A 26,463-nucleotide genomic window follows, 5' to 3' on the forward strand; every position below is an offset into this window, starting at 1 on the left:
TCCTCACTCCTCTCAGCTCAGAGCTCCTCACAGCTCAGATCTCCTCACAGCCCAGAGCTCCTCACTCCTCTCAGCTCAGAGCTCCTCTCAGCTCAGAGCTCCTCTCAGCTCAGAGCTCCTCACTGCTCAGGTTCCTCACTCCTCACAGCTCAGAGCTCCTCACAGCTCAGAGCTCCTCACTCCTCACAGCTCAGAGCTCCTCACTCCTCACAGCTCAGAGCTCCTCACTGCTCAGGGTTCCTCACAGCTCAGAGCTCCTCACAGCTCCTCACTCCTCTCAGCTCAGATCTCCTCACAGCTCAGAGCTCCTCTCATCCTTTGCCTTCTCCTCCGGCCGCTCGCTCCGCCGCAGGAGGAGCCGGCATCCACCTCCCGCTCCGATCCAGCATCCAGCCGCCACAGGCCGGCAGAAAGTATCGCAAAATCCGGCCGGGAGAGGAGCGGAGGGGAGGGAAGGGGGAGGAAGAGCAAACCCGGCACCTTTGGCGCTTCTAGAAGGAGCAAGAGCAACCAAAGGCATTCACGGGAAAAAAATAGCACAGGGCGAAGGAGAGCCTGGGGAGATGCAAATGCGGGAGAGGAGCAGCCCACGGTGGGACAGGAGCCAAGGCTGCGGAGCAAGGGCCGGAGCCGCGGGGATGCCCCAAACCCGGGGAAAGCCAAGGCTGCGAGCCAGGCTCCGTGCTGCACGGCCGGGCTTGCACACGCGTGTGCACACCCGCGCGGGGCCGCGGCTGCGGGAGGGATGCTGGGCGCGCAGAGCAGCAGGGATTTGTTAAAAATATCGCGATTATTAGTTAAAAAGAGAGAAGGGGGGGGGGAATGAAAAACAGAGCGAGGGAAAAGGGGGAGGGGAGGAGGGAAGGGGGAGGGCAGGGGCATGGCGTCACGGGAGAGATTTCCTTATTGGGACTCCCTAGCCTACATCCTGAGTCCATATATGGGCATTTACGTCACGGCAGCCTCACTGGGGACTCCAGAAATGGCTGCGGCGGAAGGTCGGAGCAGCCCCGCTCCCGCTATAAAGGGGGCGGCGGGGAGGGAGCGCCGGGTGTCCGCTCGGGCTGCGCCGCCGCCGGGCCCTGCCTGCCCCCCGCCCGGCCCTGCCCCCGCAGCACCCCCGGGCCCCCGCCCCGGCACCCCCGCCCTGCCCCGAGCACCCCCAGCATCACCTGCAGGGTCCCCGGCCCCCGCCCCGAGCACCCCCGGAGCGGTCCGGGCTCGCCGAGCGTGGCCCGGCTCATCCCGAGCGTGGCCCGGCTCATCCCCGAGCGTCGCTCGGATCGGTGCGGGCACCCCGAGCGTTCCCGGCCCGCCCCGGGCTCGCCCTGAGCATCCTCGGGCTCGCCTGGAGCACCGCCCCTGAGCATCCAGCGGCTGTCCCCGGGCATCCCCCGGCTCTCCCCGAGCATCCCCGGCTCGTCCCAGCCCTGCCCCCCCGCTCCGGCCGCGTCTCCAGGGAAGATGCTCAACGTTGTGGATTTCTCCTGCCCGGATCCGCTGTACTCCAAGTACGAGGAGAGCTGCGAGATGAAAAGCGGAGAGCTGCAGGGCTTGGGGCAGCCTGAGCAGCAACTTCTGGCAGAGGCCGATTTCCTTGGAGGTAAGGGCGGGCGGGAGCCGGGCAGGGACGAGGGACCCCGCTGGGAATGCTCGCCGCATCCAGGAATCGGAAACCTTCCCCTCCTCCGCCCTCAGCCCCGGCCTGGGCGTTCAGCAGTCCCCGCTGGCTCGGGCGGGGGTCCCGGGGGTCCCGCTGGGGGAGAGGGACGAACCGCAGGGCTCCCTGTGCGGTTTCAGGGACGGAGACCTCGCAGTGACGCAACAGCTCCCGCTGCTCCCTGCATCCCGCCCCCGGCCCCGCATCCCTCCAGCCCTCTCACCAGCGTCTCCTCTGTTTCCCAGGTGAGCTGCTGGGTGTCCCCGGCAGCGGCGGGGCCGTGGATTACTCCCTGCTGGGCAGCCAGCCCTCCCCTTCCCTCAGCTACACCGGCAGCTTCTTCATCAAGGCGGTACCGGAGCACCCGCAGGACCAGGAATCCCTCTTCAACCTGATGTCGGGGATCCTGGGCATCTCCCCGTTCGCCTCCCCCGAGGGCCACCAGAGGCACCTGGACGCTCTGTACCCGTGTCCCGAGGTGGCTCAGGGCCAGCTGGACCTGTACCCGTCGTGCCAGCCCGAGATGAGCGGACCCATCCCGGAGCCGGGCTACGGCTCCTTCCCCGCGGCCGAGGGCGCTCAGCCCCTGCCGGCGCAGCCGGGGCTGGGAAACGCCTCGCAGTGCTTCTTCCAGCCCAAGCTGCCGGACAGCAAGCAGGACATCAAGCTGTCCCCCGGCTCGCCGCCCCTGGACAAGTTCAAGGCCGCCTGCGGCCCGTGGGAGCCGCTCTCCCCGCAGCAGCAGCAGCCCTACCTGCCCGCTGCCTTCCACCCCGCCGAAGCCTTCCCGGCCACCGAGGGCGGCCCGGGGCTGTTCCACCCGCTGGGCCCCAAGCTGGAGAGCGTGCTGGCCGCCAGCTGCCAGCCGGAGCTGGGCAGCCTGGCAGAGGAGCCCGCCTGCTTCGGAGCCCCGCTGGGCTTCGGCTGCGAGCCGGACAACTTCCCGGCCCGCGGGGACTTCGCCGACGGCAAGATGCACAACCTGCCCGCGCCCCTAATGCCGGACTTCGACGCCTCCCTGGCCCAGCCCGAGGTGCTGCCGGGCCTGATGAGCTCCGCCGAGCTCCTCCATCCTCACCCCTCTCCCTCCGTGCCCCCCACGGACTTTCTGGGCCACCCCACGCCCTCCTCGCTGCCCTCCCTGCTGCCCCCCGCCGCTCCCGCTCCGGCCGAGCCCAGGAAGAAGCCGCGGCGCAGCAAGTGCTCCTCCAAGTGCTTCTGCCCCAAGCCCCACGAGAAGGCGTTCGCCTGCCCGGTGGAGAACTGCATCCGCAGCTTCGCCCGCTCCGACGAGCTCAACCGGCACCTGCGCATCCACACGGGCCACAAACCCTTCCAGTGCCGCATCTGCCTGCGCAACTTCAGCCGCAGCGACCACCTCACCACGCACATCCGCACCCACACGGGCGAGAAGCCCTTCTCCTGCGACACCTGCGGCCGCCGCTTCGCCCGCTCCGACGAGAAGAAGCGCCACAGCAAGGTGCACCTCAAGCAGAAAGCGCGGAGCGAGGAGAAGCTCAAGGGCCTGGGCTTCTTCTCGGTGGGGCTGTCCTTCGGCACCCTCTGAGCCCCGCGGGACCCCCGCGCTGCCGGGCCCGGCTCCCCGGGGCTCCCGGGGCACAGCCGGGCTGCGGAGCGCTGCCGGGGCCCCGGCGGAGGGCGGGGGGCGGCGGAGCCCCGGAGCGCCCCGCGGGCCGAGCCACGCCACGGTCCCGCTGCAGGAGGGGACGGAGAGCCCTGTGCACACAGCAGCCAGCCCCCGGCCGGCCGGGCTGCGGACACTCGGGGCTCCGGCCGGGATTCGGGATTCCCGAGCCAGCAGCACTCCGCGGGATGCTCCCGCTCCCGCCGGGAGATTTTCCGGTCGGGGCTGCGGCTGCTCCCGTGCTTTCTCCCCAGGGAGAGAGACCCCACCAAGCTCTGCAACCGGTGCTAACAGGCCCTTGGGAAAGGTGATTTCATTATTATTATTATTATTATTATTATTATTATTATTATTATTATTATGTTTGTAAAAAGAAAAGGCCTCTATCAGGAATATTTCAGATTTGTGTCTATTTTTCTAATTAAAGATTTGAGCTGATCCAAGCCCTCGCTGAGGTTGCTCTCTGCCTTTCCATCCTGTGTTTCCGTTGGGTTTTTGACCTCTGCTGCTGCATTTTGGGAAAGAAAGGTGCTTCCATAATTCGCAGGGAGAAAAAATCCAGCAGTGCAGAGCTCCTGAGCGTCCCCAAGCCCCAGGTGGGAGCTGATCCCGGGAGGAGGGTTTCATCCCGGGCAGAGCAGGGATCCCTGCTCCCTGTGCCGGGTCTCCCTCCAAACCCAGGACGTGGCTCTGGCTTTGTCCTGTGGGGCCGAGTCCTGGAGGAATCTGCCCCACAGCCCAGCCCAGAGCCCAGAGCCCATTCCAGGATCCTGCATCCAGCGGGGTGTGGATGTCCCCTCCCCCCGCTTCACCCTCAGGAAAAGGGATGAGGTCCCCGTTCCCCATTTCCAGCCTGGCTCAGCCCAGGGCTGGAGAGATCCCGGCAGGATGGGGACCCTGCACAAAGCCGGGCTGTTTACTGCCCCCCTCGGGGATTTTGGGTGGCAGAGGGACGCTGGTTCCCCCCTCCGGGGCCTGATGGCACAGGAGACGCTGCTGCAGCCAGGAATGTCCCTCCCATTGAAGAGCCTCCCTCTTCTGGTGGTTAAGAATCAGTCACAACCACGAAATGCCAAAATCTCGTCCTTCCGTGGGAGGAGCTTTGGTCTCCTTAACCAGGAGGAGGTGCCTGTGGCACTGGGGGCAGCAGGGCCATTGTCATGGATGCTCAGGTGATTTAGGGGTGATGCTCCTTTGCTGGCAGAGGCAGGGAAGGGCCACAGCTGCAGTCTGCTCTTTCCCTTCCTGATGGATTTTGTCCCCTCCAATAGCCCTGGAGGGGGATCTGCCCCCCAGCCATATCGTGAAGGGAGAGGGGCAACCTGGTCTTATCCCCTCAGGCCCCTCAGCCCTTTGGCAAGTGTGGGCTGGAGCCTAAACACCAGTGATCCCAGAAACCCAGTGTCCCAGTGATCCCAGTAATCCCAGTGTCCCAGTGATCCCAGCAAACCCAGTGTCCCAGTGATCCCAGCAGTGTCCCAGTAATCCCAGCAGTGTCCCAGTGATCCCAGTAATCCCAGCAAACCCAGTGTCCCAGTAATCCCAGCAGTGTCCCAGTAATCCCAGCAAACCCAGTGTCCCAGTGTCCCAGCAGTGTCCCAGTAATCCCAGAAGTGTCCCAGTAATCCCGGCAGTGTCCCAGTAATCCCATCAGAATCCAGTGTCCCAGTAATCCCAGCAAACCCAGTGTCCCAGTGATCCCAGCAGTGTCCCAGTAATCCCAGCAAACCCAGTGTCCCACCTGTCTCAGCAGTGTCCCAGTAATCCCAGCAAACCGTGTCCCAGTAATCCCAGCAGTGTCCCAGTAATCCCAGCAAAACCAGTGTCCCAGTGATCCCAGCAAACCCAGTGTCCCACGTGTCCCAGCAGTGTCCCAGTGATCCCAGCAGTGTCCCAGTGATCCCAGCAAATCCCAGTATCCCAGTGATCCCAGCAGTGTCCCAGTAATCCCAGCAAATCCCAGTATCCCGGGTGTCCCAGCAGAATCCGGGTTTGGAGAAGCTGGTCCAGGTGTGCTGGGCAGGATCCGAGGGGTGGGAGCCCTGTGGAGCCGGGCTGGGACTGGGCTGGGACTGGGCTGGGACTGGGCAGGGACTGGGCTGGGACTGGGCTGGGACTGGGCTGGGACTGGGCTGGGACTGGGCTGGGACTGGGGGGGTTGGCAGCAGAGATGGGATGTGGGAAGGGGCCAGGAGGAAACCTGGCTGAGGGGGAAATCCCAAATTTCCCCTCAGATGTGTCCCTAAAATCTGACACCCCGATAGCACCCACGGGTGCTCGTGACCCTCGGGTGAACCCTCCCAGCGTGTGGGAGTGTAACCCTGCGCCAGGGCCACGCCAGGGGGTGCAGGTGACCCCGGACACCCAGAAAACCTTTTCTGGGGGGACAGCCCAGCGATGCCAGATCCCAAAGCCAAGCTCTCCCCTCACGCTGGCCATGAATGAGGCAGGAGGCCTCGATTAACACCCCTCAGGAATCCATCCCTAATTGATGTGGGCCTGGGGGCTCTGCAGGGGCACCGCTCCAGCCCCGGCCCTCCACTCATCTGCTCCTCTGGCCAGCGCTGCCAGGGAGCTGGGAGGGCTGGGACACACCCCAGAGCTGCCCCAGAGCCACCCCATGGCCACCCCACAGCCACCCCAGAGCTGCCCCATAGCCACCCCATGGCCACCCCAGAGCCACCCCAGAGCCACCCCAGAGCCGCCCCACAGCCACCCCAGAGCCACCCCAGAGCCGCCCCACAGCTGCCCACCCAGAGACACAACTGGGGTGTCAGGGACACAGCCAGGGTGTCAGGGACACAGCCAGGACCAGGGACACAGCCAGGGTGTCAGGGACACAGCCAGGACCAGGGACACAGCCGGGGTGTCAGGGACACAGCCAGAACCGAGGCAGGGACACAGCGAGGTGTCAGGGACACAACCAGGACCAGGGACACAGCCAGGGTGTCAGGGACACAGCCACGGTGTCAGGGACACAGCCAGGGTGTCAGGGACACAGCCAGGACCAAGGCAGGATGCTCGGGGACCCAGCTGGGATCAAGGCAGGGATGGAGCCAGGACGCTCAGGGACTGTCCTGGTCCCAGGGCCGTGTCCTGGCCCCGTGTGTCCGGCCCGGGATGGGCAGGAGCAGCGCAGGTGCCCAGCTGGGCACAGCCCGGCACGCCGATCCCCGGGGAGGATTCAATCCCCGGGGAGGATTCAATCCCCGGGGAGGATTCCCGGGGGATCCCGGCCGGGAGCTGCCGGGGGCGGTGGGGAAGGGGCTCTGGGGCCGGGGGCTGCCATGGCAGCCGTGTTCGTGGGGACACAGGCAGAGGGAGCTGTGCGGGAGGAACCGGCGGCGAGGCAGCCCCGGCTGCAGGGGAGGCGGCGGCTGCCGGCGCTCGCCCTCCGCCTCCTCCATCTCCGCATCCCTCCCTCGCCGTGCCGAGCCCTCGCTGAGCCCCAGCGCCCCGGGGACCGCCATCCCCAGGGTGCCAGAGCCGCCACCCTCCCAGCACCCGCCGGGGCCTTCAGCCTCGGCCTCCTTCCTTCCTCCTCCTCCCCCGCCTCCTCCCCCCACCCGCAGCCACCACCCTCCCTCCCTCCCTCCCTCCGTCCCTCCTTCCCCGGGGCCTGCCTGGCATGGAGGTGCTGGCCGCGGGGAGCCGGATGCTTCCCGGGGGCTGCATCCCCGCTGCCCCGCAGCCCCGAGCCCGCATCCCCCGGGCCCCGCATCCCCCCGCCCCGGCCCAGCCCTGAGCCGCCTCCTTTGTGCGGCGGAGCGGCCGGGCGGGCTCCGGCCCCCTCCGCACCCCCGGCCCGAGGGTGGCCCGCGGGCGGCCGGGAGGGATGCTGCCCTCGCCGGAGGAGCCCAGCGCGGGAGGTCGGCGGCCAGGAGCAGGTATGGGGCCAGAGGGGACGGGATGGAGCGCGGATGGTGCCCCGGGAGGCGGTCGCTTGTCCCCAGGATGCTCCTCACCCACGGCCCCCGGGAGCAGCGGGACGCGGCGGGGACAAAGCCGCTGCCAGGATGTGAGGACGGACCCGCCGCTCCCTGCTCCAGGGGCTGGGGGGACAAAAAATCCATCCGGATTTTCATACCCACCTCCCCCGAGCCCTCTGTGCCTCAGCGCCAGCCGGCATCGCCCACCACGGTGCTCCCACCCCGCTGGAGCGCCGGGGAAGGATGGGGACCAGCGGCGCGGGCATCACCCTCCACCCGGCATCACCTCCACCCGGCATCACCTCCATCCTGGCATCATCCTCCACCCGGCATCACCTCCATCCCGGCATCACCCTCCGGCCCCATCACCCTCCAGCCCCCATCACCCTCCATCCGGCATCACCCTCCAGCCCCCATCACCCTCCACCCGGCATTACCTCCATCCTGGCATCACCCTCCAGCCCCCATCACCCTCCACCCGGCATCACCTCCATCCCGGCATCACCCTCCATCCTGGCATCACCCTCCAGCCCCCATCACCCTCCAGCCCCCATCACCCTCCATCCCCCCATCACCCTCCATCCCAGCATCACCTCCATCCCAGCATCACCTCCATCCCAGCATCACCTCCATCCCGGCATCATCCTCCAGCCCCATCACCCTCCAGCCCCCATCACCCTCCAGACCCATCACCCCACCCCGCAGCAGCCCCCCCACTCTCCCCTCCATCCCCTCCCTCTCCGGGCAGAAGGGGAGTGCTGCCGCTGTGTTTTTGGGGCGGGTGGGCAGAGCAGAGCAGCGTTAGACAATGCGAGGGAAGGCTCCATGATGGGTGCAGGTGGCGGCGCCGGAGCAGCCCGGCGATGCTGCAGTCCCGCGGCCGGCAGCGGCTCCAGCTCCGGGTGCCTGTGGCTTTTATTAGCGCAGCAATCGCTCCCCGAGCCATTCCCTCCCATCCTGCTCGTTGCCGTGGCGATGGGAGCGAGGGGAGGTTTGCGGCAGGGGAAGGACCGGCCGGGACGAGGGAGCTCCGTGCGCCTCCCGATCCACCCGGGCCGGATCCTGCCGTGGATTTCGGCCGGGAAATTCGGGCTGAGGCTGCTCGGGTGGCCCGGGAGACGCGGGAGGGATCCAGGCCCGAGACACCACGGCACGATTCCCCCTCCTGCGCTGGAAAAGCGCTTTCTCATCCCCCGGACTCGCTTTGTGCTCGCCGCGGTTCGGGGTCGGGCCGGGCCGGGGTGGGGTTGATGCGGGAGGGTGTGTTTGGTAACGACCCCAAAACGCAGCCAAGCGGGTCACAAGCCCTCACAAAACCAGGCTCGTCCTGGTTTTATTTCTGGCATGGATTGCTTGCCGTTGCTGATTTTTCCCTTAAAAAATGGTTTCCCAGCCTCGTGGCCCGGTTGTCCCTCTGAGGGGATGCTGAGCCACCGGGGATGCTGCCCTGGGGACCAGCAGGGATGGATGGAGCTCCCGTGGCCGTTCAGGGCTCACCAACTGGTGGCTATGGGATGCAGGAGGGCTCTGAGGGCTTTTAGGGTGCTGGGAAGAGTCCCTTGTGGGATATTGCAGCGGGATGGGCGTGGGATACTCCCACCCACGGCTGCCCTCGGTAAAAGCGTTGCCGTTTTCATGTTTGAATGACAAATGAATGAAAAATGAAAGTATTGTGCCCTGAGGTGTGTTTGCGCCCTCGAGGCTGGAGGGGACCTCGGCAGCCTCCTGGGGTGGATTTTCACTGGTTTTTCCCATTTCACAGGGGCGGGGTTTCCCCCAGTGGTGGTGTGGAGGAATTTGTGAGTGGGGGATGAACCAGGTCCCACAGGGACCCTCACCCCCCCAGGGAGGAGAGGCCACCATGTCCCCTGCATCGGACAGCCCAGGGCTGGATGAGCCTCTTGGGATGAATCCCCTTCCAGGCTCCATGGGCTGATCCAGCAGCAGTGGGTTGGCCTTCTCTTGGAGAGGGGAGATCCCAGCACCTGCTCCTGGTGTGGGGCACAGGGATGGTCCTGGCCCTTGGGGACCCCTGATGCCTCAAGAGAGCAAAAGGCCACCCCTGCCACCTTCTGTGACAAGCTCAGGGCGGATGGAGCGAGATTCCCATGGGATGGGCACCTTCCTGGTGGCTGTGTTTCCCCAGATGGTTGTGAACCTTCCCGAGGGGTGGGAGCCTCCCCAGCCATTACAAATCTTCCCGAGGGTTCCTAGAACCACAGGATCATTCAGATTGGAGAAGCCCTCTAAGAGATCATCGAGTCCAGGAGCTGTGGAACTCCCCAGGGGCTGTGGAGCTTCCCAAAAGCTGTGGGTCTTCACAAGGGTTGTGGAACTTCCCAATGGCTCCGGAGCTTTCCAGGGTTCTGCACATTCCCAGGGCTCTGCACATTCCCAGTGTTCTGCACATTCCCAGGGCTCTGCACATTCCCAGAGCTCTGCACATTCCCAGGGTTCTGCACATTCCCAGGGCTCTGCACATTCCCAGGGTTCTGCACATTCCCAGGGTTCTGTACATTCCCAGGGTTCTGTACATTCCCAGGGTTCTGCACATTCCCAGGGCTCTGTACATTCCCAGTTTTCTGTACATTCCCAGGGTTCTGTACATTCCCAGGACTCTGCACATTCCCAGGGTTCTGCACATTCCCAGGGCTCTGCACATTCCCAGGGCTCTGTACATTCCCAGGGCTCTGCACCCTTTAGCCCCACGTGCCCTTCCAAGGGATGCGCGTGGGTGGGAGGAACGCGGGAGGGTGGTATGGGGCGCAGAGGGCACGCACAGAAGGACCAAGGAGGGGTGTTTGGGGCCCCCCAGCCCCATATCCCCACCGCCCCTCTCTTGCAGCGCCCGGCAGCGCTCGATGCTGACCCTGCCCCGGAGTGCCGGATCCCCCCGCTGTGTGCCGGGCCGTGCCCACGCCATGTCCCCGCGGCGCCGCCGCCCCTGTGCCGGGGGCTGCCCGGCCATCCCCGCGTGCCCCCGCAGCCCGGGCGCCGCGCCGTGAGGGGTCCCGCCGAGCTGGGGAGCGCAGCCCGGGATGGCCTCGCTGGACCTGCCCTACCGCTGCCCGCGCTGCGGCGAGCACAAGCGCTTCCGCAGCCTGTCCTCGCTGCGGGCGCACCTGGAGTACAACCACACCTACGAGACCCTCTACGTGCTCTCCAAGACCAACAGCATCTGCGACGCCGCCGTCTTCCCGCTGGCCGCCGACGCGGCCCTGCTGAGCCCGGCCGCCCGCAGGGACTACTTCGAGAGCACCTCCTTCCAGGGCAAGGAGCAGCGCTTCTCCTGCGACCTGGTCCCCGCCGAGGAGCTGGAGCCGGCGCCGGCCTCGTCGCCCTCGCCGCGCTATGTGCACGAGATCGAGATCCCGCTGACCGAGCTCTTCGCCCGCGGCAAGGCCGTGGCGCCCGCGCCCGTCCCGCCGGCCGCCGCGGACGCGGCCTACGAGGAGGGCCTGGCCCGCCTCAAGATCCGCGCCTTCGAGAAGCTGGAGGTGGACAAGAGGCTGGAGAAGCTGACGGAGGAGGTGGAGCAGAAGATCGCCTCGCAGGTGGGCCGGCTCCAGGTGGAGCTGGACCGCAAGAGCTCGGAGCTGGAGAAGGCCAAGCAGGAGAGCCTGCGGCTGAGCCGCGAGAAGCAGGAGCTGGAGGACCGCGCCTCGGAGCTGTCCCGCCAGGTGGACGTCAGCGTGGAGATGCTGGCGTCCCTCAAGCAGGACCTGGTGCAGAAGGAGCAGGAGCTCACCCGGAAGCAGCAGTGAGTCCTCCAGCCCTGTCCCGGCCCTGGGGTGGGAGGAGAGGGCACCGGGCAGTGAGTCCTGGAGAACCTGTGCCTGCCCCATCCCCGGAGGGGCTCAAGGCCAGGCTGGACAGGGATTGCAGCAGTGGGGAATAGTGGAAGGTGTCCCTGCCCATGGTAGGGGTTGGAATGAGGTCGGCTTTGGGGTCTCTTCCAATCCAAACAATTCTGCAAGTCCAGAGGAGCCCAGTACCACCACCAAGCCCCCAGGGCCAGGCTCAGGCACAGCCCCTCGGTGATGCCCACCAGCATCCTCCTTTATCGGGTTCTGCACCTCTCCCACCCCTCAGTGCCACACAGACCTGGGCTCCTCCACAGCTGGGTCATGGCAGCCAGACCTTGTCCCAGGGTCCCCAGTGCTCCCAGGACATGGCCAGGCTGGGGATCCCTGAGCCACAGACTGCTTTGGGCTGAAAGAATCCTAAATCCCACCTCGTTCCCACCCCATCCGCGGCTGTGCCAAATTCCAGGTTTTTCTCCCAGAGGGAGGGCGGGGCAGCCCGAGCAGTGCCAGCTCCACTTGCTGTGAAGCCTGTGGCACTGCCATCCTCACTTCCACCCCATGTTCCCCACTCAGCACCCCGTGCCCACCCCATATTCCCCACTCAGCACCCCGTGCCCACCCCAAGGCTGCCCCTGAGCTCCCCCAGCCCGGCGCTGGCTCACGCTGCCCATCGGTGCTGTCCCAGCAAAGCAGACCTCGCACCTCAGGGCTCTGGCACATCTGGAGTGGTCTGTGAGGAGCTTGTGGGGACAGGCAGGGCTGGGCTGGGCTGGGCTGGGAGCACTGCTGGGATTCCTGAGGGAATTGCTTTGATTCCCGTCATCCTCTGCACATTTGTGGATGACTTTGACTCCAAAATAATGACCTGGCTCAGAAACGGGGCTCCCAGGGTGGGGGGGATGTCCTGGGTGAGGAGCGGGGTGACCCCGGGGACACCTCCAGGTCTGGGGGCACGTCTGTGGGACAGGCAGTGAGGGGTTTGGGGGCTGCCTCCTTGTTCAGGGGCAGCCTGGGGATGTGTGGTGAGGGAATTAAGGACACCAGCGTGGGTGGGTCTGGAGCAGGGCCTGGAGACAGCCAGGCAGGGTAAATAGAGGGTCAAATGGCTCTTGGTGGAACCTGGACAATGTTACCACAGGAAACCCCGGGTTTATGCCAGAACTACCTCCTGAACCTCCCATTCCTTAGAGAAACCCTCCTGGCCCTCAGCTGTCCCCATCAGACCCCAAACTCCTGCACCCCAAGGGACAAAATCCCTTGTGAGGCTGCAGGGAGAGCATGGGGAGCGCTGGTGGCGGGGGGAGGTTTTCTCCTGGATGTGAGGAGGTCATCAGAAATCATTTTAATCAGCCAAGCCTTCCCTGAAAACACAGTGGGAACATTTCCCAGCTCTGCCAGCTCCAAGACACCACGACGTCCTCCTGGGAGACCTTTGGCTCCCGGGCTCTGTTTCCTCTGCCAGGAGTGTTTTTCCACCCAGGCCACGGGAATGAGAGGGAGGCGGGTGATAACCATCAGCATCACCTTACAGCTGCTGCCCAGCTCCACATTTGCCTTCCAAATCCCCTGGGGCCCCTTCAGGATCCTTCCCAGAGCATCCTCAGAGCTGCCAGGCTCTGCCTGCCAGCGGCAGGTGGGGGAGAAATTAATGGATAACTAATCGGTGATTAATTGGTAACTGATAGCCAGCAGTGGGAATTATGTCACTAAGAGCTGCCCCCTCCTTTGCCCTCGTGCTGCTGAGCAGATCAGATCCAGGTGTGCGGGGTCCGTGTGCAGGGCCAGGTTTGGTGCCCAGGTGTGCAGTCAGGGCTCTGAGGGCAGCTGTGTGCCCAGGTGTGCAGGTGTGCCCAGGTGTGCAGTCAGGGCTCTGAGGGCAGCGGTGTGCCCAGGTGTGCAGGTGTGCCCAGGTGTGCAGGTGTGCCCAGGTGCTGAGGGCAGCTGTGTGCCCAGGTGTGCAGGTGTGCCCAGGTGTGCAGGTGTGCCCAGGTGCTGAGGGCAGCTGTGTGCCCAGGTGCCCAAGGCCAGGCGGGTGTGCTGGTGCTTCTCTGCTCAGCCTGGTGAGGCTGGGTGTGCCTGCTGCTGTGTCCGGGGCCAGGTGTGCCCCAGGCAGGTGTGCAAAGCTGGGTTTGTGCCTCTTCAGGGGCTCCTGGATGTGGAGTGCAGGTGTGAGCAGTGCTGAGTGCAGCCCCGTGGGTGTGTGAGCAGCCCCGTGGGTGTGTGACCATCCCTGTGGGTGTGTGAGCAGCCCCACGGGTGTGTGAGCAGCCCCGTGGGTATGTGAGCAGCTCTGTGGGGTGTGTGAGCGGCTCCGTGGGTGTGTGAGCAGCTCCGTGGGTGTGTGAGCAGCCCCGTGGGTGTGTGAGCAGCCCCGTGGGTGTGTGCAGCACCAGCAGTGCAGGTGTGAGCATCTCTGCCTGTGCCTGGGGTGTGTTCACGTGGGTGCTCTGGGGCCGTGGAATGGTTTGGGTGGGAAGGGACTCTAAATCCCACCCAGTGCCAGCCCTGCCATGGCAGGGACACCTCCCACTGTGCCAGGTGCTCCAAGCCCTGTCCAGCCTGGCCTTGGGCACTGCCAGGGATCCAGGGGCTGCCACAGCTGCTCTGGGCACCTGTGCCAGGGCCTCACACCCTCCTGATGCTGCCTGTCCGTGCCTGCTGGTCGTGCCTGTCCATGTGTGCTGTGTGCTGTGTGCTGTGTGCTGTGTGTGTACCACGCTGTGTGTGCACCGGTGCACCCCTGGGTGTCCCTGGAGGGAGCACGTTGGGGTGCAGGGATGCGCTGGCCCCGTGTGTCTGAGCCGTGTGGCCTCGCTGGTGTGTCTGTGCTGGTGCCCGTGGGTGTTTCCCTGGTTCTTGGGGAGCGGATGAGCACGGCGGGTGTCTGTGCTGGGCTGGGGTCAGCTCGGCTCACAGAGCTGCTGTCACACGTTTTGGGGGAACAGCCCTGCTGCAGCCTCAGAGCTCCCGAGCAGCTGTTAACTAATGTGTTAATGAGGGAGCCAGGGCCCTGCAACCACCGGGCTGAGCAGAGTTTGGGGTGTCAGTGCCACCCTCCTCCCTCACCCTGTCACACCATCACCACCCCTGCCCTCTGCTCCATCCTGCTGCGGAGCGCGATTCCAGCCCGGCAGTGATGGCCGAGGTGCCGGGATGTCAGCTCCCCCTAAGCCAAGGCGGCAGCTCCCCCTAAACCAAAGTGGCAGTACCCCCCTAAACCAAGGCGGCAGCACCCCCTAAACCAAGGCGGCAGCTCCCCCCAAACCAAGGCGGCAGCTCCCCCCAAACCAAGGCGGCAGCTCCCCCTAAACCAAAGTGGCAGTACCCCCCTAAACCAAGGCGGCAGCTCCCCCTAAACCAAGGCGGCAGCTCCCCCTAAACCAAGGCGGCAGCTCCCCCTAAACCAAAGTGGCAGTACCCCCCTAAACCAAGGCGGCAGCTCCCCCTAAACCAAGGCGGCAGCTCCCCCTAAACCAAGGCGGCAGTTCCCCCCAAACCAAGGCGGCAGCACCCCCTAACCAAGGCGGCAGCACCCCCTAAACCAAGGCGGCAGCTCCCCCTAAACCAAGGGACAGCTCCCCCTAAACCAAGGCGGCAGCACCCCCTAAACCAAGGCGGCACCACCCCCCGCCCGCTGGGACATCCCCTCACCCCTGTCCTGCCCCAGGCCCTCCGGGGCCGCCCAGAGCCGCACCGGGCCGGGCACGGGACAATGCGGGCGCGCTCGGGCCGCTCCCAGCCGGACGCGGGGCCGGAGGGGATGGGGGGACAGCCCCGGGTGTCACCGCGGGTCCCCCTGGCAGGGAGGTGCTGCAGATCGACCAGTTCCTGAAGGAGACGGCGGCGCGGGAGGCCAACGCCAAAGTGCGGCTGCAGCACTTCATCGAGGAGCTGCTGGAGCGCGCCGACCGCGCCGAGAAGCAGCTGCAGATCATCAGCAGCAGCTGCGGCACCACCCCCAACGGCAGCCTGGGCCGCTGCGGCACCCCGGCCACCAAGGGCATCGCCAGAGCGGCACCTCTGCGGGCACAGGCACGGCGGGGCTGCGGGAGCGCGCCCGGGGCTGCGGGAACGTGTCCGGGGCTGCGGGAACTCACCCTCTGCTTCGGGATTCACCCTCTGCTTCGGGAATGTGTCCGGGGCTGCGGGAGCGCGCCCGGGGCTGCGGGAACTCACCCTCTGCTCCGGGAGTATCCCGAGGCTGCGGGAACTCACCCTCTGCTCCGGGAGTATCCCGAGGCTGCGGGAACTCACCCTCTGCTCCGGGAGTATCCCGAGGCTGCGGGAACTCACCCTCTGCTCCGGGAATGTGTCCGGGGCTCCGGGAATTCACCCTCTGCTCCGGGAATGTGCCCGGGGCTGCGGGAGTGCGCCCTGGCTCTCCTCTGCCCGGGGCGGTGCGGGGCGGTGCGGGGTCCCCATCTCCTTCCCACGGGGATGGGTGATCCTGGGTGGGGTCCCGAGGAGAAGCTGTTTCTCCGGCGGCACTGGTGATGCCGGAGCGCCGCTCCGCATCCCGCTGGGGAGGGTGTCCCCCCAGAACGCTGCGGGTGCCCTGCCCCGGCTGCACGCCACGGTGGGTGTGCCACGGTGGCCCTCTTGTCCCCTGTCCCCGCAGAGAGAGCGGCACCCGGGCCCGGGGGTGGCCGCGCACGGTCCCTACGGCGTGTCCAACCAGCGCTCCTCCTCCAGCACCGGGTGAGTGCCCGGCCCGCCGCCCGCCGCCGTTTTACCGGGAGGACCGGAGCGGGACGCGATCCCTGACCGGCACATCCCGTCCGCAGGGCCTCGAGCCGGGCCAAGGCCGTGTCGCAGAGCTCGGGCTGCTACGACAGCGACAGCGCGGAGCCGTGTCCCGCGGAGGACGCGGCCGAGGCACCGCCGTTCGCGGCGCGGGGCTCGGGGCTGCGCCGCCAGGCCATCCACAACTGGCACCGCCGGCCCTACCGCAACAGCACCGAGGGCGAGGAGGGCGACGTGTCCGACGTGGGCTCCCGCACCACCGAGTCGGAGGCCGAGGGCTGGGAGCCCGAGGGGCCGGGCTGCGCCGCGTCCCGAGCGCCCGGCGGCTGCCGCCTGACCGGTGAGGGCACCGCGGGGCTGGGGGGCTGGGAGCCGTGGGACGGAGCTGCCCTCATCCCCTTACCCGCGTTCTCCCCACGCACCAGTGGCCACGGACGCCGGGTGTGCCGCGGGCAGGCCCGAGGGGGCCGGGGCCAAGGCGTGCCGGCCGGAGCGGGGCAGCCCGGGCCACTCCAGCGAGGTGATCAGCCCCGAGATCCTCAAGATGCGGGCGGCCCTCTTCTGCATCTTCACCTACCTGGACACCAGGACGCTGCTGCGCGCGGCCGAGGTGTGCAAGGACTGGAAGTTCGTGGCCCGGCACCCCGCCGTGTGGACGCGGGTGCTGCTGGAGAACGCCCGCGTCTCCTCCAAGGTACTGGGGAGGGCGGGCACGGCCGGGCCGGGCCTTTCTTCAGAGGGGCACAGCGGGTGAGCCTCTCCTGTGCCGGGGGGGCTGGCATGGGGACACAGTGGGCACCTGCTCCGTGCTGGAGCTGCTGCAGGTGAATGCTGGAGGACAGGAGCTCACGCCGGCACAGGTTTTCATGTGCTCTTCTGGTCACACCCGTGATTTTATGGTCATGCCCATGGATTTGTGGTCACGCCCGTGGTTTTGTGGTCACGCCCGTGGTTTTGTGGTCACACCCGTGATTTTGTGGTCATGCCCATGGTTTTGTGGCACATGCCTATGGTTTTATGGTCACACCCATGGTTTTGTGGTCACACCCATGAATTTGTGGTCATGCCCGTGATTTTGTGATCATGCCCATGAATTTGTGGTCATGCCTGTGATTTTGTGGTCACACCCATGAATTTGTGGTCATGCCCATGGTTTTGTGGTCATGCCCATGGTTTTGTGGTCACGCTCATGGTTTTGTGGTCACGCCCATGGTTTTGTGGCACATGCCCATGGTTCTGTGGTCACATCCATGGCTTTGTGGCACATGCTCTGCCCTGGCCTGGCGTGTGCATCCCCACCCGTTTCTGCCACGTGTGTGCCCAGCCAGGGGCGGGTGGCTGGGACGTGCTGGGGTGTCCCTGGCAGTGAGTGCCCCTCCTGTGCCCCAGTTCCTGGCCATGCTGTCCCAGTGGTGCACCCAGATGCATTCCCTCACCCTCCAAAACCTGAAGCCGCGCCAGCGGGGCAAGAAGGAGAGCAAGGAGGATTACATGAAGAGCACACGGTGAGTGCCCGTGTCCCTCTGTCCCCGTGTCCCCCTCCCACAGCCGGAGCTGCTGCAGCTCCCTGAGCCCCAACTCCCGTTTGCATTATGAGCTCTGGGGCACGCCGGCCCTGCTGTGGGGTTTGGGTGTCCTGGGGGGACGTGTCACCCTCCTGGGCGGGTGGCAGGAGGGTGAGCGGGGGCTCCCGTGCCTGAGCCCGGCTCCCTGCTGGCAGGGGCTGCCTGGAAGCGGGGCTGGAGTCCCTGCTGAAGGCGACGGGCAGCAACCTGCTGATCCTGCGCATCTCGCACTGCCCCAACGTGCTGACCGACCGCTCGCTCTGGCTGGCCAGCTGCTACTGCCGGGCCCTGCAGGCCGTCACCTACCGGTAAGGACGGCCACCACGGCGTGGGGACAGCACCCTGGGCCGGGCTGAGCTCACCCCGTTCCCTGCAGCCCTGGTGTCCCCAGTGGCAGCTGTCCCTGCAGCTCCTGTCCCTGCCAGGATGTTCCCGTGCAGGTGTTGTGCCTCCAGCTCCATCCCCATCATCCCACTGCTGGTCTCATGACTGGGGTCCTGGCAAGGAGGCACCACTCCGGTAGAGAAGGGCGAGGAGGAGGTGCCCAGAGAGGTCCCTGCTGGCTGTCACCCCCCATGAACGGTCCTGGTGGAGAGAAGAGGCTCGGGGTCACTCTCTCCTGGGAGGGAGGAGCAGCTCTGCCAAGGGACAGCTGAGATTCAGCTTGGACACCTTGCCTGAGGTCACGGAGACAAGACTCATGGTCCTGGAGGAGGTCACAGGTCCTGGAGGGCATCACTGGCCACTCCTTAGTTTTGGCCACCTATGGAGACAGGATTGGCCTTCCCTCCAGCCTCCAGGAGGATGATCCTTGCTCTGCTGCACCTGCAGACAACCTCCTCAGCCTCGGTGTCTGCACTCCGATTGCCCTGCTGCTCCTGGCACCTTGCTGCAGCACACGGGTGAGGCACCCGAGATAACACTCAGCCTTGCCTGAAGGTCTGAAGGGGACATTCAGACTTGGAAAGTGCAGCCTCGGTCCCTGGAAGGCTCCTGGTGGGGTGGCACAGCCTGGGGACCGTTTGGGCTGGTGGCATCTCCCTGGGGCTCAGGACAAACCCACCCCTGCCCGGTCCCTGCCCGGCTCCAGCAGTGTCCCAGGGGCCTTCCTGCTACCTCCGAGGACACCAGGGAGGAGCACAGCAAACCTGCAGGGACATGTGGCCAAGAGCCACCCACAGCCACAGTGGCACAGCCACAGAGCAGGGAGAGGCCATGGGGCAGCCCCTGCCCGAGGTGTCCTTCCACCCCTGCCACTGTCCCCATCCCAGCCAGGCAGGTGCCGAGGGACACCGAGGCGGTGGGACCTGCAGGGAGGGACAGGGACAGGGACACACGGCCTGGCAGCTTCAGCCACTCACTTGTCACCTTGGCATGTGAAGAGGCACCTCCAGAACCTTCCATGTTCTACCTCCCCTTCATCCCTCCTGCCCCTCCTCACCTCTAGAACCTTCCTGAACCTTCCTCCCTCCTGCCCCTCCTCACCTCCAGAACCTTCCACATTCAACCACCCCTTCATATCTCCTGCCCATTTTCACCCCCAGAACTGTCCAGAACCTTCACCCCTCCTGCCCCTCCTCACCTTCAGAACCTTCCAGAACTTTCATCCCTCTTCACCCCCAGAACTGTCCAGAACCTTCATCCCTCCTGCCCCTTTTCACCCCTAGAACCTTCCAGAACCTTCACCCCTCCTGCCCCTCCTCGCCCCCAGCCCCTGCTGCTGTCCCTGCTGCTGTTCCACCCGCAGGCACCATTCCAGGTGGGAATGGCCCATCCTGGAGCCCAGGGCCCTGCTGGGCTGCAGCCCGTGCCCACACTGGCACCTCTGGGGGTGCAGAGCCGGCCCAGGGTGGCACCGCTGCTGCCGGGGCCACGGTGTGTCCCCGTGTTGTTGCAGGAGCTCCACGGACCCCGTGGGCCATGAGGTGATCTGGGCCCTTGGAGCAGGCTGCAGGGACATCATCTCCCTGCAGGTCGCCCCTCTGCATCCCTGGTAAGGCCTGGGGCAGAATGGGCTGGGTGGGGAGGGACCCTCCATCCCGCCCAGTGCCACCCTGCCCTGGCAGGGACCCCTCCCCTGTCCCCGTGCTCCCAGCCCGGGCCGGGGGGTGGGAGGGCTCCCGGGGGTGGGAGGGCTCCCCGGGGTGGGAGGGCTCCCAGGGGTGCCAGGGGCCGAGCACTGTGCCACCCCAGCCGTTGTCCCTCGTGTCCCCAGCCAGCAGCCGACGCGCTTCAGCAACCGCTGCCTGCAGATGATCGGGCGCTGCTGGCCCCACCTGCGGGCGCTCGGCGTGGGGGGCGCCGGCTGCGGCGTGCAGGGCCTGGCCTCGCTAGGTAGGCACTGCCCGGCTCACACAGCGGGGCCCGGGGCTTGGGAAGGGTCCCTGGGGCCACCAACCCGCCCTGTGCCCAATGCCCACTGTGTCACCAGCCCAGCACTCGGGATCACGGGTCACTGGGCTTGGGAAGGGTCCCTGGGGTCACCAACCCGCCCTGTGTCCCACCTTGTCCCAGCCCAGCACTCAGGATCACGGGTCACAGAACGGGTCACTGGGCTTGGAAACAATCCCTGGGGTCACCAACCCACCCTGTGTCCAATGCCCATTGTGTCACCAGCCCGGCACTCGGGATCACGGGTCACAGAAGGGGTCACTGGCCTTGGGAAGGGTCCCTGGGGTCACCAACCTGCCATGTGTCCCACCTTGTCCCAGCCCAGCCCTCGGGATCACGGGTCACAGAACGGGTCAGTGGGCATGGAAAAGGTCTCTGGGACTGCCAAGCCCACCGTGTGCCCAATCCCCCCGTGTCACCAGCCCAGGGGCACTGAGTGCCACCTCCAGGCATTGCCTGGACGCCTCCGGGGGTGGGGACTCCGACCCTCCCCGGGAGGGGGGACGAGGAGAGGGCCCTGCTGCGGGCAGGGAGGTGCTCCTGGGGGTTTCCTGGAGAAGCCCACCCAGCCGAGCTCCATGGTGCTCTCCCGGTCCCTTCCCGGGGCGCTGAGGGCTCTGTCCCCGCAGCCCGGAACTGCATGAGGCTGCAGGTGCTGGAGCTGGACCATGTGGCCGAGATCAACCAGGAGGTGGCTGCCGAGGTGTGCCGGGAGGGGCTCAAGGGGCTGGAGATGCTGGTGCTGACGTCCACCCCGGTCACCCCCAAAGCCCTGCTGCACTTCAACAGTGAGTAGCGGTGCCACGGGCACCCAGACCCACGGGGCACGGCGCCCTGCCAGCCCCAGCCACGGGGCTCTCTGGGGGAACAGGGACCCACATCCCCCACCAGGGATGGGCCAAGGAGCTGATTGTGCCTTGGGCCACAGGCAGGACGAGACACTCCCCCCACGGTCCCTGGGGTAACCGAGGCCTCGGTGTGTGACACCCCCGAGGGTTGTGACACCCCTGAGGGTTGTGACACCCCCGAGGGTTGGGCACCCCTGAAGGTTGAGGCACCCCTGAGGGTTGGGCACCCTGAGGGTTGGGGCACACCTGAGGGTTGGGCACACCTGAGGGTTGGGCACCCCGAGGGTTGAGGCACACCTGAGGGTTGGGCACCCCTGAGGGTTGGGCACACCTGAGGATTGGGCACACCTGAGCCTGGGTCACACCCTCAGCTGAAGCCACTGGCCAAGGCAGGAGGTCCACAGCCCCAGGAGAGCCTGTCCTGGTGGTCAGAGCTCGGGTGACTGTGCTGGAGCTGCTGGGAGCCCAGCCTGTGGATGGCAGGGTCCCGAGGCAGTGGGGGACACCAGTTTGGGACAGGGCAGCCAGCGCCGTGTCACAGCCTGTACTGCTCCCTGCAGAGACCCTGGCCAGGCCTCCTCATCTCCAGGGTGAGGAGTCCCCAGGCACAGGGGCCTTGAGGGGCACAGGGTGGGTCTGGGGTCCCTGCTGGCCGGGGGGAGCTGTCCCCAGGTGCTGTCTGTGCCCCCAGGTGTGTGCCGGAACCTGAAGTCCATCGTGGTGCAGGTGGGCATTGTGGACTACTTCAAGGAGCCCCACAGCCCCGAGGCCAGGAAGATGTTTGAAGAAATGGTGAACAAACTCCAGGTGAAGGCCCCCAGTGGCAGCTCACACCAGTGCCCCCAGCTCTGTGTCCTTGCCGTGGCAGGGGTCAGAAGTGTCCCCTCTCCCTCCCTTGCTGCTTTTCGTCCCCAGCAGGGACTGGGGATGCAGTTCCCCCTCTCCCTTCCTCACCCTGTGTCCTTCCCAAGGCAGGGATTGGAGATACCCCCCATCCTTCCCGTGCCCTGCCAGAGATTCCCTTCTCCCTTCCTCATCCCGAGGCAGGGATTTGAGGTGTCCCTGCTCTTCCTCCCTTCCCCTGTGTCCTTCCCAAGGCAGGATTTGAGATGTGCCTTGTGTTTCCCATTCCCTGTGCCTCCCTCACCCCTGGCAGGATTTGGGGCATTTCCCCCTTTCCTTCTCTCATTTGGGGCATTCCCCCTCTCCTCCCCAGCCCTGGCAGGATTTGGGGCATCCCCCTCTCCCCACGGAGCAGTGGCACCGTGGCTCCCCCAGCCCTGGCAGGATTTGGGGCATTCCCCCTCTCCCTCCCCAGCCCTGCAGGATTTGGGGCATCCCCCTCTCCTCCCCAGCCCTGGCAGGGTTTGGGGTATCCCCCTCTCCCTCCCCACGGAGCAGTGGCACCGTGGCTCCCCCAGCCCTGGCAGGATTTGGGGTATCCCCCTCTCCCTCCCCACGGAGCAGTGGCACCGTGGCTCCCCCAGCCCCCTGTCTGCTCCTCTTGCAGGCCCTGAGGAAGAGACCCGGCTTCTCCAAGATCCTGCACATCAAGGTGGAAGGAGGCTGTTAGCCCTCCAGGGACCCCACAGCACAGCCCGCGGCCCCGGGCACCAAACCCGGGGTGGGGACCCCCGGCTGGAGCCCCAAACCCTCGCGGGCCCTTGGGACCGGCGGCCGGGGCCAGAAGGTGCTATCAAGGACAATTTTGGGCTGCCCCGAGAGCCAAGAGCTCTTTCCCAGGAGGGAAGACGGCTTTGAAGGCCAAGGATGCGTGTTTGGGGTCCCACTGAACTCTCTTTGGGGGCTCTGGCGCTGGAGGATGGCTCAGCCCATCTCGGGCTCTTGGCTGGGCTCGGCCCCGCAGCCCCGGCCTGTCCGTGGGGTGGGGAGGGGCTGCTCCTCCCCCAGCATTCCCACAGGGTTTCTGCTCCTTTTTATTTGGGATTTGGCAGAGGGGCACCCAAAGCCGGGGAAGCAGTCCCAGAAACCAGCACACCACAGCACAAGGAGCAGAGCTGCACCTCGGGGCTCGGGGAGCACAGGAGAGATGGGCGCTCTCCCAGAGGTCTCCAGCCTCGCTCCCTCTCCACCAAAACCCTCCTGCCAAGGCAATAAACCAGCTGCAAAATCCTCATCCACCAGGAAAGGGGTCACCACCCTGTCCCCACCATCCACGCCCGGACTCCATCTGGGCTCAGATGTCCCGTGTGGAGAGAGAGACTCTCATGGGACACCCACGTTTGCCTTCCCGAGCAGCCTGAAGGAGAACCCTGGCCAGATTGTCCTGAAATTATCCTGATTATCCTGGCAAAAGCACCAACCAACAGCCCTGGCTGACCCTTATCTACAGCCACCATTTTCTAAATCTGATTTTTCTTCTGAGTGTCCTCAGCCTGCAAGGACATCCTCATCCCCAGAACATCCTTCTTCCATGGGAACAGGCTTTGGAAAGGCATCCAGCAGGGTCAAGCATCTCCATCCTGCACCCTGGGGAGAAGGTACCAGGAGGTGGCCCTGGCACTGGGGACACCCATCAGAGCACTGCCAGCAGTGGGGACACCCCAGCCTTACCCACAGCCCCAGCCCCGTGTTTGGGATCCCTTGGACGGGGCTGAGCGGAGAGGAAGCGACTGGGAAAGTGGATTTGGGGCTTTCCCCTCTTCTCTGGCCCAGCGCTGGAGGTTTTGGTGCCTGGTGGCCAGCGTGGCTGTGCGGGGACACCTCGCAGAGCCCGTCCCCACGTGGAGCGTCCCCCGGGCGGGACCGGGCTGCAGATCCAGCACCACGTCCCTCACCCCGGCACGAGAGCTGCTGCCCTCAGCTGGGGCTGCCACACAGCCCGTGGGGTCCCCGGAGCAGGGAAAATCACCCCCAAATGGCCGAGGCTGGTGTGGCTCTGGAGGCAGCTCCCAAACTCCAACCCCACCTGGAGACCCTTCAGCCACCCTTCATCCCACCTGCGCTGTCTGCTCTGAAACAGGGGCAGGGTTTTGCGCCACAGCCCCCGTGGGAAGCAGCCCTGCTCCCCCTCCATGCAGCTTTCCAGGAGAAGGCTGGTCCTGAATGCACAAAATGAGAGTGAAAACGCCTGCCAGAAACTCCTGCACCCCACGGATGAACCCCAGCAGCGGGACCAGCTCCCTGCCGTGCCCAGCGCGGGTTTACCTCCACCCCGAGCAGCCTGGCACACTCCCAGTCCAGGGCCAAGAGCAGCAAGGGATGCCTCGAGCAGCAAAAGCCACCCAGCAGAGCTGCCGGGTCCCCGGGGACCATCCGGCCCCGAGCAGGAGCGTGGCCCGGTGCAGATGGCACCACCTCCGTGCCGGGACCTGCGAAATTCCCTTAAAAACAAAAACAAAGTACGTATTTATTTCTATAAACAGAAGAAGGAAAAAGAAACAAGAGATTTTAAAGGAAAATTATATACTCAGCATGTTTGTACACTCTGTGCTTAAAGACTCTGGTGGCCCAGGCCTGGAGGTGGCTGCTCTGGGTGTGCCGGTGCCTGGAGCCTCTCCCGGCTCCTGGAGCCTCTCCTGGGCCGTGGGGAAGGTGAGGATGAGGTGATGGAAAGGGGGGAGGTGTGAGGACTCTCAGAGGGTCAGTGCTGCGTGTGTGGTGGGTGTGTGGTGGCGTTGGTGACTCTGTGACATCCCCACCCCTGTGCTGCCCCCGGGGCTTTGGAAGTCACGGCAGGACCCTCACCTGGACTCTGCTTTGGTGCATCCCCAAGACCAGATCAAACTGTCACCTCTCCTTGGGGCATTCCCGAAAATCCCAGCTCAGCAAAGCCACTTTTTACAAAAATCCTCGGATGACACAAGACCTTCAGCGGGTTCAAGGATTAGAAGATGGAAAGTGGGGGTTTCTCCCTGTCTGGCTTGGGCTTGAATGGATCCCTTCCTCATCCTCCTCCTCCTCGGCTGGGGATGAAAGCAGCTGGCACAGTGACAGGAGTGCTGGGAAGGAGGGCTCTCCTGGTGGCTCCTAATTGCCCAGCTTGTTAACGAGCTCATTAAGGGCTCTGAAATGTCAGAAGGATGCTGCCCCTGCTGCTTTCTCTGCCCTGTCCGCAGGAGTGTGGCCGCATAAGGATCCATCCCCACAGGAGCTCCGGCCAGGCTGTCCCTGGCTCAGCCCCATTTCCTCTGAAGTGATGGGAATGCCCACAAATCCCGAATTTCCTGGGAAAGCCTTCAAACCACATAGCAAGTTCAGCTCAGCCCCTGAGGAGAAGTGCCAGAGGGGCTCTGCGATGACAATCCCAGAAAACTGCACGGATCCGAGAGAGGACTGGGGTCACAGCGATGGCCAGAGCTGGCCGGGCGGGATGGATGGTGGTTCTGAGCCTGGCTCCTGCAGGACCGCTTCTGGGGAGATTTATTCATTTTCTACGGCATTTTCCCAAAGTTTCCCCGTGGCCGACACTGCCAGCATTCCCCTTCACCCGAGTTCGGGCGCTGGTCAGGGATTCCGAGAGGAACATCACCAAAGGCAGCTCGGGGGCCAAAGCCATCCCAAATCCTGTTTGTGTGTCTCCCTCGTGTTGGATTTCCCTCGTTCCATCACTCCAAGCCGCAGGAGCTCTGGGGATCAGGGGGATCCCTCTGCCTTATCCCTCTGCCTTGGGGCTCCAGGTGTCAGGGACTGAGGGAAAAGGGACACCCAGGCTGGCTCTGCCCCACCAGGATTTTAAACCTCTTTGTCCCTCTTCTTGCCGTGTGTCCTGGTCCCTGCTGCCACCAAGGGCAGGGCCATGTCTCAAAAAGAGCCTGGATTTAGGGAAAACAGAACAAAAACCAACCCAGGAGAAGTGTTGGTAATGGCTCCTGAAGTGGTTAACATGTTTTCCTTCAGCTTTTAGGGGAGGCCCCAGCCCAGGAGCTGGAGCATTGTTCAGCCTCATTTTGGGGTGAGAAACAGCAGGTTTGGGTGGAGCAAAAGCATTTGGGAATTGGTGCCAAATGAGGAAGTGCTTGAAAAGGTAAAGATCCCAGGGAGATTTTGGGAAGCAGAGGTGGTTTGTTGTGACCGAAGCATTGCAGGGTGTTGTGAGGTGGTGATGGACCTTCCCCATCAGTGGGAGGCAAAATAATCCCTGGGGAGGGTGGGAGAGCACTGAGGAAAAGCTGCTGCAGCAGCGAGGAGGGAAAACTGCCCAAAAGCAAGGGAAAAAAAAGGATTTTCTAATGCAGCCTCGGGATTGAGCCCTGTGGAGGGCAACGAGGCAGGTTGGGGCCGGGGACAAGTGGGTGCAATGGTGTGGGGCAGTTTTTGGGATGCAAAGAGGTAATGCACAGTTGCTTCGAGATAATCAGAGGAGATAATCAGTGCAGAGAACAGAGATATATAAATCAGGAACTGGAATCATTCCCTACAGCCCTGGATGGCAGCGGTGTACAGCGACCTCCCCTCCCCCGAAGTTCCCGTGGCCTCCCAAGTTATTTTTTTAACTCTCTATAAATTTAGGTCTATTTTAGTCTTTCTGCAGCGATGTGCCAGTGTCTGGAGAACCAAACGTCCCTTTCTGCCCCCACCCCGTGGTCCCTGGATGCTAAACCGGGCCTTGGTGCGAGAGCTGCCGGAGCAGTTCCTGAGGGGAGCGCTGGGATGGGGCAGGGCAGGAGCCGGGGCTCGGGGGCTCGGGGCAGGAGCCGGGCTTGGGGCAGGAGCCCGTGGGTTTAGCACTTTGGTTGGAACTCTCACCTGTAGACGCACTTTGATGTTGTTGCTTTGAAACTTTGGCAAGTGTAAACCATGTGTATTTAAAGAATTACAGAGAAACGACCCCCAGCGAAGCGTGTAAAGAGCTATTTTATGATTCAGTGTTGAATAAAGACTCTGGAGATGGAGCTGGGTGTTCACTCTCCTGG

General features: G+C 64.8%; 2 protein-coding genes across 2 annotated transcripts; both read left to right on the top strand.

Moving 5' to 3' along the window:
* Positions 1-1,144: 1,144 nt before the first annotated feature.
* Positions 1,145-3,752, top strand: EGR4 (early growth response 4). Its single transcript, XM_030270391.4, has 2 exons — positions 1,145-1,603; positions 1,906-3,752. The coding sequence occupies exons 1-2, from the start codon at positions 1,465-1,467 to the stop codon at positions 3,225-3,227; spliced, it is 1,461 nt and encodes a 486-aa protein (XP_030126251.4). The 5' UTR covers positions 1,145-1,464; the 3' UTR covers positions 3,228-3,752.
* Positions 3,753-10,127: 6,375 nt separating this feature from the next.
* FBXO41 (F-box protein 41) lies at positions 10,128-26,442 on the top strand. Its single transcript, XM_030270392.4, has 12 exons — positions 10,128-10,994; positions 14,844-15,072; positions 15,659-15,738; positions 15,825-16,123; positions 16,209-16,477; positions 17,173-17,288; positions 17,504-17,656; positions 19,246-19,341; positions 19,564-19,682; positions 20,369-20,527; positions 21,279-21,394; positions 22,098-26,442. The coding sequence occupies exons 1-12, from the start codon at positions 10,273-10,275 to the stop codon at positions 22,158-22,160; spliced, it is 2,421 nt and encodes an 806-aa protein (XP_030126252.4). The 5' UTR covers positions 10,128-10,272; the 3' UTR covers positions 22,161-26,442.
* The last annotated feature ends 21 nt before the right edge of the window (positions 26,443-26,463 follow it).

Source organism: Taeniopygia guttata, chromosome 4 (assembly GCF_048771995.1).
Source record: "Taeniopygia guttata chromosome 4, bTaeGut7.mat, whole genome shotgun sequence".
Lineage (NCBI taxonomy): Eukaryota > Metazoa > Chordata > Aves > Passeriformes > Estrildidae > Taeniopygia > Taeniopygia guttata.